The 13,444-nt window shown below is 40.5% G+C and overlaps 1 protein-coding gene across 5 annotated transcripts; it reads left to right on the forward strand.

Annotated features, from left to right (window-relative positions):
• Positions 1-288: 288 nt before the first annotated feature.
• Positions 289-12,056, forward strand: LOC130459475 (cysteine-rich and transmembrane domain-containing protein YDL012C-like). 5 transcript variants are annotated; one of them, XM_056826858.1, is made up of 3 exons: positions 289-707; positions 1,095-1,216; positions 11,511-12,056. In XM_056826858.1, exons 2-3 carry the CDS (start codon positions 1,143-1,145, stop codon positions 11,875-11,877), a joined length of 441 nt encoding a protein of 146 aa, XP_056682836.1. In that variant the 5' UTR covers positions 289-707; positions 1,095-1,142; the 3' UTR covers positions 11,878-12,056. The 5 variants fall into 5 exon arrangements, with proteins under 5 accessions (XP_056682836.1, XP_056682837.1, XP_056682835.1 ...); XM_056826859.1 differs by having other exon boundaries at positions 289-503; XM_056826857.1 differs by having other exon boundaries at positions 290-1,216.
• The last annotated feature ends 1,388 nt before the right edge of the window (positions 12,057-13,444 follow it).

Below are 13,444 nucleotides of genomic sequence, written 5' to 3' on the forward strand. Positions count from 1 at the left end.
TTCTCTTTTTTATTTGTTTTTATTTTTTTTTTATTTTTTTTCCTTTTCCACAAATACTTAACAATTAGACCAAAAAGAACATAAATATACAGTAGAATATGACAAAATGACAACTAACTAATTCTTAATGTTTAATGTTTACAAGTGGGTTACTTGAAGAAACGTGTAAGTACAATCTGCCCACAAGTAAAATATTTCTCCTTTTTCTATTTTTTTTAATATAATTCTTTTTAAATAAATAACTCAATAGTTAAATACTCCTATTAAACTAAAAGTCAAAGAATTGGAAGCTAAGGAGTCATAAGTGCCGTGTAAACAGAGAGCAAGAATAGAGTACCAAACTCAATTAACCATGAGAGAGAAAGCAAGAAAGAGTACCTGAATTTAGAGAGCTACTCACGAGATAGATATGGCGCACCTCGAAAGTAATCTGATTGACTTTGGATTGAGTTGATGGTGGCGATCGGTGAGGTGGTGGAGGTAGGTCAGTGTTCACGGTGGAGGTAAGTATTTTGTTTATTTTTTTTTTGTTTAATTGGGACTAGATTTGTGGAGGAATACAGTGAAGGATATGCAAGGTTAGTGTATGGTGGTTTCTTTTGTGGAGGGCTAGATCGCTAGAGTGAATATTGCAGTAACGGGAATTTGAAGCGTTGTCGGTTCTACAAGGCGACAGCTTCAATGGAGGGTGGAGGGTGCCTCGAAAGGTAAGCGGGACCTTGGCTCTGGTACCAATTTGACACCGTACTGGGTAGGGGTCGGATAGAATTAGCCAAATCACCACGCCAATCGGCTACTCCGGCGATACAACTCTCTAATTTCTAGATATAGAAACACCACTAGGAAGTAGTAGAGAAGGGAACCTTGGATATAGTAACACCACCAAGGGGAAGGGAGATTATACTCAACCTAAAGAACACTCAAAGTGTTTGATATATTTCTCATACAAAGGCTTGTGTTCTGCCGATTACAATTAAGGCTATTTATAGCCTTAATTCAATTACTATTACAACTACATAATTAATGCATTCAAATGAACAATAAACATAAGTCAATATTATTGTGCTGAGGATGGAGTTTTTCCACCGTTGCAGGCATAGGGTGGTTATAGGGGGTGGCAGTAGCGTGATGCTTCTTGTCAAATGTTGTGTTCTCATGTAAGACTTTGTCACCAACAGAGGCATTCGGATGCTGATCAGAGAGATGCCTCTTTTGTACATGTGTTAGGTTATGATACATATGACAATTCATAAATCATGCGGAAAAAACCATAAACCCAGGAATACATATTATTTACACATAATCATTTAGCATAGAATAGATGCATACTCTTTGTTGCGTGCCTTCCCTAGCTGCGCCCGAACCGAACAAGAACAAGTCTTTAGGACTCCAAGTGTCGTCCCTCCGTAGATAGTCCACAGCACGTCCGGATCCGCCTTAAGATTGACCAACTAGAATCGCCCTTAAGGTACTAGAAAATTTCGGCAATTTGAGCAAGATGTGTGTTTGAATTTTCTCTCAAAAACTCACTTTGAATACTTTGAAACTTGTGTTATAAATTGTGAGCCCTAGCCTCATATTTATAGCGGTATGGAAAGGGAATCGAAATCCTATTCAGATACAAATTAATCAAACCTAGAATCCTACAAGAACTCTAATTTAATTAATTTATCAATTAGAATTAGGAATTTAATCATTAACCGAACTCTGCATGTTTTAGGAAACGTGCACGAACACAAACACTTGCACACACACGCACGACAGCCACGATGGGCCTCATGCGTGCGCGCGAGCAGCAGCCCACTCAGCGCCCGCGCGCGCTGCGCGCTGCGCGCAGCCTGCTGGGCCTGGCCTTGGCTTGCTGGGCGATGGCCTGGCTTCGTGCTGGGCCTCGTCCGGCAGGCCTCGTCCGATGCTTATTCGTACGATGCGCTTCCGATTAAATTTTCCGATTCCGGAATTCATTTCCGATACGAACAATATTTAATATTTCCGATTCCGGAATTAATTTCCGTTTCGAACAAATATTTAATATTTCCGTTTCCGGAATTATTTTCCGATTCCGGTAATATTTCCGATTCTGACAATATTTCCGTTTCCGGCAATATTTTCGATTCTGGCAATATTTCCATTTCCGATAATATTTTCCGATACGTACCATGTTTCCGTTTCCGGCAACATCTACGACTTGGATAATATTTATATTTCCGATACGATCCATATTTCCGTTTCCGGCAATATCATCGTTTCCGGAGTATTCATTTCTTGCCTGTGACGATCTTAGCTCCCACTGAAACCAAGATCCGTCGGTTCCGAATATTCATAGATAGAGTATCTAATGCCATTAGATACTTGATCCGTTTACGTACTATTTGTGTGACCCTACGGGTTCAGTCAAGAGTAAGCTGTGGATTAATATCATTAATTCCACTTGAACTGAAGCGGCCTCTAGCTAGGCATTCAGCTCACTTGATCTCACTGAATTATTAACTTGTCAATTAATACTGAACCGCATTTATTAGACTTAACATAGAATGCATACTTGGACCAAGGGCATTATTTCCTTCAGTCTCCCACTTGTCCTTAGGGACAAGTGTGCATTTCCTAATTCCTTTGTCGCTCGATGCTTGCTCTTGAACATAAGGTAAGAGTTGTCATCCTTATTATGTCCAGAGGTGTTCCTCGGTTTCAGAGTTCAACTGATCAAATAAACAGATAATCATAGCCTATGATTCATCCGAGCACGGCCATGCATTTCACAGTTTCTAGCTCTCCGAGTGGCCTTGTACAACTTTTAAGCATCTCATCCCGATTTATGGGAGGACAATCCCAATCTTGCGATCTTGAGATTAGACTTCGTTTGATAGGTGATTACCTGAGCGTTGCCTTTATAGCCTCCTTTTACGGTGCGACGGTTGGTCAACGTCAAAGCAACCAGTTCTCAAACAAGTAATCTCAAATCACTCAGGTATTGAGGATTTAGTGTCTAATAATTTAATGAAATTTACTTATGACAGACTTTCATCTCTTACAGTAAAGTTTCATAGGTCTTGTCCGATACTAGTCTTCCCAAAGTAAGTATCTATGCAAATGATTATGACATTGCCATGTCCACATAGTTCAAGAAACAGAACTACTAGTCATCTTGCATTCTAATCGTCTAACGTTTTCTATGCGTCCAATTTTATAGAAAACTCCGATTAGGGACCATTTTCAACCTTTGACATTCAAGTTCACTTGATAGACATTTCTTAGTCACAGGACTGGTCCTGACAGTCTATCTTGAATATATCGTCAAGTTGAAGGGACTCATCATTTAATAAACCACAAATTAAATGGAAAAATGAATTCCTTTCATTTATTGTGAATGATTAACCAATAATGTTTTACAAAGATTTAAACTCTAAAACTTTAAAACATTAAACAGAGACATCAAAGCCATTCTCCAATATGCTTGATTCCCATAGCTGCAGTGTGCGAGTTGTGCTTCGCTTGCGGCAGAGGTTTAGTTAATGGATCTGATATGTTGTCATCAGTTCCAATTTTGCTTATCTCGACTTCTTTTCTTTCAACGAACTCTCGTAGAAGGTGAAATCTACGAAGTACATGCTTGACTCTCTGGTGGTGTCTAGGCTCTTTTGCCTGTGCAATAGCTCCGTTATTATCACAATATAGGGCTATTGGTCCTTTAATGGAGGGGACTACACCAAGTTCTCCTATGAACTTCCTTAGCCATATAGCTTCCTTTGCTGCTTCATGTGCAGCAATGTACTCCGCTTCAGTTGTAGAATCCGCAATGGTGCTTTGCTTAGCACTTTTCCAGCTTACTGCTCCTCCGTTGAGGCAGAAGACAAACCCAGACTGTGATCTGAAATCATCTTTGTCGGTTTGGAAACTTGCGTCCGTATAGCCTTTAACAATTAATTCATCATCTCCACCATAGACCAGGAAGTCATCTTTGTGCCTTTTCAGGTACTTCAGAATATTCTTGGCAGCAGTCCAATGCGCCTCTCCTGGGTCTGACTGGTATCTGCTCGTAGCACTGAGTGCGTACGCAACATCCGGGCGTGTACATATCATAGCATACATTATTGAACCAATCAATGATGCATATGGAATCCCATTCATTCGTCTACGCTCATCAAGTGTTTTTGGGCACTGAGTCTTGCTTAGAGTCATTCCATGAGACATGGGTAGGTAGCCTCGCTTGGAGTCCGCCATCTTGAACCTATCAAGCACCTTATTGATATAAGTGCTTTGACTAAGTCCAATCATCTTTTTAGATCTATCTCTGTAAATCTTGATGCCCAATATGTACTGTGCTTCTCCTAGATCCTTCATCGAAAAACATTTCCCAAGCCAAATCTTGACAGAGTTCAACATAGGAATGTCATTTCCGATAAGTAATATGTCGTCGACATATAATACTAGGAAAGCAATTTTTCTCCCACTGACCTTCTTGTATACACAAGATTCGTCCGCGTTTTTGATGAAACCAAAGTCACTGACTGCTTCATCAAAACGTATATTCCAGCTCCTGGATGCCTGCTTTAATCCGTAGATTGACTTCTTTAGCTTGCATACCTTTTTAGCATTCTTTGGATCCTCAAAACCTTCAGGTTGTGTCATAAACACAGTTTCTGTTAAAACGCCGTTTAAGAAAGCAGTTTTGACATCCATCTGCCATATTTCGTAATCGTAATATGCAGCGATTGCTAACATTATTCGAATAGACTTTAGCATTGCAACTGGTGAAAAGGTTTCATCGTAATCCACACCGTGGACTTGCCTGTAACCTTTTGCAACCAATCTAGCTTTGAAAACTTCAAGTTTCCCATCCTTGTCCTTTTTCAGTTTGAAAACCCATTTGCTTCCAATGGCTTGGTAGCCATCTGGCAAATCGACCAAATCCCATACTTGGTTTTCAGACATGGAGTCTAATTCAGATTGCATGGCTTCTTGCCATTGCTTGGAGCTAGGGCTCGTCATAGCTTGCTTGTAAGTCGCAGGTTCATCACTTTCAAGTAATAGAACGTCATAGCTCTCGTTCGTCAAAATACCTAAGTACCTTTCCGGTTGAGATCTATATCTTTGCGATCTACGCGGGGTAACATTTCTAGATTGACCATGATTCTCACCAGATTCTTCTAAAGATCTCTGAGTTTCATCCTGAATGTCATCTTGAGCATTCTCTAGAGTTTGTTGTTCGACTCGAATTTCTTCGAGGTCTACTTTTCTCCCACTTGTCATTTTGGAAATGTGATCCTTCTCCAAAAAGACACCATCTCGAGCAACAAACACTTTGTTCTCAGATGTATTGTAGAAGTAATACCCCTTTGTTTCCTTTGGATAGCCCACAAGGATACATTTGTCAGATTTTGGATGAAGTTTGTCTGAAATTAATCGTTTGACGTATACTTCACATCCCCAAATCTTAAGAAAAGACACATTTGGAGGCTTTCCAAACCATAATTCGTATGGAGTCTTTTCGACAGCTTTAGACGGAGCTCTATTTATAGTGAGTGCAGCTGTATTTAGTGCATGTCCCCAAAATTCTAATGGAAGTTCGGCTTGACCCATCATTGACCTGACCATGTCTAGCAAGGTTCTGTTCCTCCGTTCTGACACACCGTTCCATTGTGGTGTTCCAGGAGGAGTCAATTCTGATAGAATTCCACATTCTTTCAGATGGTCATCAAATTCATAGCTCAGATATTCACCGCCTCTATCAGACCGCAGTGCCTTAATCTTCTTGCCTAATTGATTCTCTACTTCACTCTGAAATTCCTTGAATTTGTCAAAGGATTCAGACTTATGCTTCATTAGGTAGACATAACCATACCTACTGAAGTCATCAGTGAAAGTGATAAAGTAGCTGAAACCACCTCTAGCATTTGTACTCATTGGTCCACATACATCTGTATGGATTAAACCCAATAGTTCATTTGCTCTTTCTCCAACTTTAGAGAAAGGTTGCTTTGTCATTTTGCCAAGTAAACATGATTCGCATTTCCATAATCCTCCAAGTTAAATGGTTCTAGAATTCCTTCCCTTTGAAGTCTTTCTAAGCGTTTCAAGTTTATATGGCCTAATCGACAATGCCACAGATAGGTGAGATCTGAATCATCCTTTTTGGCCTTTTTGGTATTTATGTTATATACTTGTTTGTCGTGATCTAATAAATAAAGTCCATTGACTAATCTAGCAGATCCATAAAACATCTCTTTAAAATAAAACGAACAACTATTGTCTTTTATTATAAAGGAAAATCCCTTAGCATCTAAGCAAGAAACTGAAATGATGTTTTTAGTAAGACTTGGAACATGGAAACATTCTTCCAGTTCCAAAACTAGCCCGGAGGGCAACGACAAATAGTAAGTTCCTACAGCTAATGCAGCAATCCGTGCTCCATTTCCCACTCGTAGGTCGACTTCACCCTTGCTTAACTTTCTACTTCTTCTTAGTCCCTGTGGATTGGAACATAAGTGTGAGCCACAACCTGTATCTAATACCCAAGAAGTTGAATTAGCAAGTATACAGTCTATAACGAAAATACCTGAAGATGGAACGACTGTTCCGTTCTTCTGATCTTCCTTTAGCTTCAAGCAATCTCTCTTCCAATGCCCCTTCTTCTTGCAGTAGAAGCATTCGGATTCAGAACTGGGTTGACTGACCTTCCTCTTTGCAGATTTGGCGCCAGTTTGCTTAGTTGGGCTGGCCTTGTTGCCACCTTTCTTAGCATTCCTCTTCTTTCCAGATTTCTTGAACTTGCCCCCACGCACCATAAGCACATTCTGCTTATCACTTTTGAGCGTCTTTTCAGCGGTCTTCAGCATACCGTGAAGCTCAGTGAGCGTTTTGTCCAGACTATTCATACTGTAGTTCAGTTTGAACTGATCATACCCGCTATGAAGAGAATGGAGGATGGTGTCTATAGCCATTTCCTGAGAAAATTGCTGATCCAGCCGACTCATATTCTCAATGAGTCCAATCATTTTGAGAACATGTGGACTTACGGGCTCGCCTTTCTTAAGCTTGGTCTCAAGAATTTGCCTATGAGTCTCGAATCTTTCGACTCGAGCCAGATCTTGGAACATGTTCTTCAACTCACTGATGATTGTGAAAGCATCTGAGTTGATGAACGTTTTCTGCAGATCCGCACTCATGGTGGCGAGCATTAGACATTTCACATCCTTGTTGGCATCAATCCAACGATTGAGGGCTGCCTGAGTGACCCCGTCGCCTGCAGCTTCGGGCATCGCCTCATCTAGGACATACTCCTTTTCTTCCTGCATAAGAACTATTTGCAAGTTCCTTTGCCAGTCAAGAAAGTTTTTCCCGTTCAACTTCTCCTTTTCGAGAATTGATCGAATGTTGAATGAATTGTTGTTTGCCATATTAAAAACTACAATTGAAAAGAATAAACAAATAAATAACCATTCACAGTTTCTCTTAATAAACTTAAATTCTAGCATACATGCATAATTCAATGTTTATTAAGCATTTTATTCAAGTTATGTGTTCCGGCAGGTGTGAATAAAATGATTCCAAGATCCTAAAATCATTGAAGAACTAAGCACAGTTTGTCGACTTAATCCTAGAACATCTTAGGTAAGCAAAAGCCTTTTGCTAATAGTCTAGAAACTATTCTTGGTTGATAGGTACGTCTAAGAACTTATTAGGTAAACCTATCGAATTTGCCACGACATAAAAGGACTCCTTACTTATATCGTTGAGTTTCACCAAAACTAACATGTACTCACAATTATTTGTGTACCTTGCCCCTTTAGGACCAATAAGTAACACCTCGCTGAGCGAAAACTATTACTAGATTGATGTAAAGGATATCCAAGCAAGTGTATATTTTGGCATGGCACCTTTTAACTCAATTTTTTTTTTTTAAGTTTGGAACTTAAGGCTCTTACTATGTTGGTTAGATTTTAAGTGAACTAAAATCCTTAATCATGCAACATAATCAAGCTTTTGATCTCATGCATTTTAAGACATATTTAAAACAATAAATAACTTAAAACATGCATAAGATATTTGTGATCTAGTATGGCCCGACTTCATCTTGAAGCTTTGACTTCAAAGTCCGTCTTGAAAATCTCCGTGGGAGGCACCATTTTCTTCAAATAGGATAAGCTATAACTAATTACAACTATTTGATGGTTCGCAGACCATATTTGAATTGAAAAATAACTTTGGTACTTTAGACCAATTACATTCAAATTAATGGTACGCAGACCATATTTTCTATCCTATTTGGGCCATACTAGTCACTTCATAACCTGCAAAACAGTACATATACAATATATACCATTCACCCATTCATTATCATGAATGGCCCACATAGCTGGTTAGTAAAACACATTATGCATCACGTAAACATTTGCAGCAATTAATCAAGGGCACCAATAATCTACCAATTATTCAGTCCTTATTAATTCTAATCAAGTTGTTTTAACCTTAAGGATTTGTAGACCTAATCAAGAGTTTATGACTAAAAAGCGCTCCCACTTAAACCAATAAATTCATATGCTTTACCAATTTTAAACATAAAAATGTATTTCTAGTCCAACCGGAAACATACAAATTTAATTAAAATTTAAAGCTCATATAATTGAATCCAAAAATTTAATTTAATTTCAGTCGTATTTAAATTAATTCATGATTTTAATTTTAGTAAAATAATTAGAATAAATAACATTTATTATAATTATAATATTCAAAATTAAAATCCAAGAAAATAATTCAAATTATTAATTTTAAAATTAATTAAAATTACGTGAACTGAAATTTTCAAATTAAACATTCAAAACGATCTAATCGTAACGCAAACACCCTACGCGTTGCACGCCCATGGGCCGTACGCACACAGCCATTGCTGGCCATGTGCGCGCAGCCCATGCGCTCGTCGCATAGCTGTTGCTTCCCTATCGCAAGCCTCCGCACGCATTGGTGCTCGCTGCGCGCGCCAGCGCTCATCGCACGCGAGCTATCGCTCGCAGTGCGCGCGCGCGACATCGCTCGCTTGGCGGGCGACATCGCTCGCTGTGCGCGCGAGTAATGCTGGGCGCAGCGCTCGTGGCACGCGAGCTTGCGCTCGCTGCGCGCGAGGCTGCGCGCTCTTGTGCGAGGCAGCGCGCGTTGTGGCGCAGCTCGCTTGCTGCCCACACGCGACTGCCTTGGCTCGCTCTTCGCCCATGCCCATTCGTTCATTGCTCGTGGCACACGACACAAGGCAGAACTGCTGCCTTGTGCTCGTGCACTACGTCCTTGCTCATTGCATTCGTGCCGCACGGGCGACGAGCTCCCTTGCTCGTCGTCGCATGCCCGCATTATACAACACCCCTTAAGGGTAACACGAAGCGTCCATTGCTTCGTGCGTGCAAGTTTTATGAACGAATCGCATAAAATTTAAAATTTATATTTAAAATTAATGACAAATTAATAAATAATATTAATTTCATAATTTTAGGGCGAAAAATCGAAAATTTATTATCCAATTGATTTCCGATTCAAGTCTAGGTCATAAAAATTTAAAATTTATCGTAAATTTACAATTTTTATGGTGGTTTTTAATCATAGGTTTCTAATTAAATTACAATTAATTATGAAAATCAAATTAATTCTAAATTATTCTAATTTTCAACAAATTAATCATAATTACAAATTAGATTGCATAATTAACAAGACTAGGCATTCAAACTTGTTAAACATATGCAGTAGGTCAATCAAAAATTCAAGATTTATCAACAAGAATCGCAAATATTTAATTTAACATCTTAAATTTACGAAATTTTGCATTCGAAAAACTAAAACCTTCGAAAAGTCATAGTTAGGCTTCGAATTTGAGAATTCTGGGTTCGGCAGAAAAAAACTATTTTTGTCAAAATTTTAGAATGCCTTTTACATGCGGAATTGACACAAAAATCACTCAATTCGGATGAGTAACGAAGAAACTGCCGAAAAACTGCGTACGTATAATTAAATAAACGCAATTTGCAATTAATTAACAATTACGAAAATTAATCACCCCTTTTAATTCTTGCAAATTTGTAATATTTAACCATGTTTATGCAATTTAGATTATGAAAATAATAAGGGGCTCGTGATACCACTGTTAGGTTATGATACATATGACAATTCATAAATCATGCGGAAAAAAACCATAAACCCAGGAATACATATTATTTACACATAATCATTTAGCATAGAATAGATGCATACTCTTTGTTGCGTGCCTTCCCTAGCTGCGCCCGAACCGAACAAGAACAAGTCTTTAGGACTCCAAGTGTCGTCCCTCCGTAGATAGTCCACAGCACGTCCGGATCCGCCTTAAGATTGACCAACTAGAATCGCCCTTAAGGTACTAGAAAATTTCGGCAATTTGAGCAAGATGTGTGTTTGAATTTTCTCTCAAAAACTCACTTTGAATACTTTGAAACTTGTGTTATAAATTGTGAGCCCTAGCCTCATATTTATAGCGGTATGGAAAGGGAATCGAAATCCTATTCAGATACAAATTAATCAAACCTAGAATCCTACAAGAACTCTAATTTAATTAATTTATCAATTAGAATTAGGAATTTAATCATTAACCGAACTCTGCATGTTTTAGGAAACGTGCACGAACACAAACACTTGCACACACACGCACGACAGCCACGATGGGCCTCATGCGTGCGCGCGAGCAGCAGCCCACTCAGCGCCCGCGCGCGCTGCGCGTGCTGTGCGCGCTGCGCGCTGCGCGCAGCCTGCTGGGCCTGGCCTTGCTGTTTGTGCGGCGCGCTTGGCTTGCTGGGCGATGGCCTGACTTCGTGCTGGGCCTCGTCCGGCAGGCCTCGTCCGATGCTTATTCGTACGATGCGCTTCCGATTAAATTTTCCGATTCCGGAATTCATTTCCGATACGAACAATATTTAATATTTCCGATTCCGGAATTAATTTCCGTTTCGAACAAATATTTAATATTTCCGTTTCCGGAATTATTTTCCGATTCCGGTAATATTTCCGATTCTGACAATATTTCCGTTTCCGGCAATATTTCCGATTCTGGCAATATTTCCATTTCCGATAATATTTTCCGATACGTACCATGTTTCCGTTTCCGGCAACATCTACGACTTGGAAAATATTTATATTTCCGATACGATCCATATTTCCGTTTCCGGCAATATCATCGTTTCCGGAGTATTCATTTCTTGCCTGTGACGATCTTAGCTCCCACTGAAACCAAGATCCGTCGGTTCCGAATATTCATAGATAGAGTATCTAATGCCATTAGATACTTGATCCGTTTACGTACTATTTGTGTGACCCTACGGGTTCAGTCAAGAGTAAGCTGTGGATTAATATCATTAATTCCACTTGAACTGAAGCGGCCTCTAGCTAGGCATTCAGCTCACTTGATCTCACTGAATTATTAACTTGTCAATTAATACTGAACCGCATTTATTAGACTTAACATAGAATGCATACTTGGACCAAGGGCATTATTTCCTTCAACATGTTGATCCTACCAGGAATTCGTTTGGAGGTGCAAGCAGTTCGAGGCCCTTTGTTCCTCCTCCCGGTTACTACTTCGGAGGGAGTGGTCCTCAGCCTTGGGGTGCAGATTCATGGGCTTACTATGCGGAGATGGAGAGGATGCGTCAGGCTCAGATGTTTGCGCCGTACCAGTACATGGCGATGCCGCCTTATCAGTATCCCTCTCCTCAGCAGGGAGTTCATCCCTCTCCTGGCACACTTCGTATCTCGGAGCAGGATCCTAGTACCCCTGGGACGGAGCTGGATCAGGATCTGAAGCGCCTTAGGAGGAGGAATAGGGACAAGGAGCCTGTGGTTGACATCACAGCTGACGACTCGGACTGACCCTGCATGGTAGCGAGTTCCAACTTGCCTGGGTTGATTTTGTATAGGCTGGATTGTATTTGTATGGATTTGTACGGTTTTGAACTTGAATTTTGTATGGTTGTATGGCTTTGAACTTGAATTGGTTTGAATTTTTTTTGAAGTTTTGGCTTTTGTATGTTTGAATGTTTGGTCTTGTATGCGTTGTGTGTGCCTTGAAATTTGTAGCTATATGCAGGCATTATAATTTTGCAAAAAATTTGAAAACATTTGCCCATTTTTTCGGGTGTATATACCCACTATAAGCCCCCACTTTGACTAAGGTTTTTTGGTGAGGAAAAGCGCAAGTCAAAGTATATTCAACTATTTCTATGCATATGCAGACTCGACTTAGGATGCCGATCTAGGACTAGAATGCTTGAATTTTGAATAAACTGAACCGAAATCTGCCCGAAGCGTTGATCCGGACTGCTAGAAATAGCGCGGCTTGCGGCTTTGGAATCTTGAATAATGGAGGTTTGTACTTTGCTGTCTGAAACACTAAAGAGTGTGTACTCGGAGTCATAAAACAGGATGGTGGCCTCGTCCTTCGCTGCAGGCCCCTGCGCCTGGCGCAAGGCATGGCGCCTGACGCCACTGGGCTGTCGTGCAAGCCGACTCTTGTATTAATAGGGAGTATTTCGGATCATTTCTTGCATCAATCCTTTCCTGCTATTCTTTGTATACTGTTTCCTCACGAAGAAAGGAAGAGAGAAAATGGCTATGTCATTTGAAAATGCCTTGAACTCGTGGCTTGGTTCGCTAGGCAAATTGGAGAAAAGGGAGCTTGATGGCATGCATCTTGGGGTGCTCGCCTCCTTCCGGTTTGTAAAGCTGGATGTACACTTCATTCTTGCTGCTTTAGAGGCTTGGGATCCGAATCATCATGTCTTCCGCTTTGGGAATAATGAGGTACGTCCCCTCCCTGAAGAGTTTAGTGCCATATTGGGGTGGCCCATTATGCCGGAGCCATGCATGCCCAGTGTTGAAGAACACTTTTTTCTTGGGTTTTGAAAGATATTTGGGCTTGGAGCCCCCACTTTTGAGTGCTGTTGTATATGGCAGAGGGGTGGATTTGTCCCTCCTTGTCACCTACTTTGCTGGGCTTGATGTTCCCAAAATTTTCCGCCTGAGGGCCTTGAGTTTTTGTATATTTGCTCGCTTCCTTTTTTCGAAACAGGGGTTTGGCAACGGCGATGCCTCCCTAATAGAGATTGTAGAGCAGTTTGCTAATGGTCGGGACCCAATGCCGCTCGTGGTTGGCGAAACATTGATGGGTCTTGACATGCTGAAGTCGGACCCCTCTTCTCTGCCGTCGAGAAGTCCGGTATTACTCCATGTAAGGATCTGGAGTCTTCTTGTATTTTGAATTTGTACTTGTATTTGAATTTTGAATGTTAGAATTTTAAAATGCATTTCTTGTATACTCCCCAAGGTTTGGCTTATGGAGAGGCTCATGCTGGTGGCTAGGGGTGTGCACCGGACAAAATCCGGCCCGGTTCGGAATAGACCGGATCCGGAATCAAGCTTTTTCCGTGTCCGGTGTCCT

This window comes from Spinacia oleracea, chromosome 4 (genome assembly GCF_020520425.1).
Source record: "Spinacia oleracea cultivar Varoflay chromosome 4, BTI_SOV_V1, whole genome shotgun sequence".
NCBI lineage: Eukaryota > Viridiplantae > Streptophyta > Magnoliopsida > Caryophyllales > Amaranthaceae > Spinacia > Spinacia oleracea.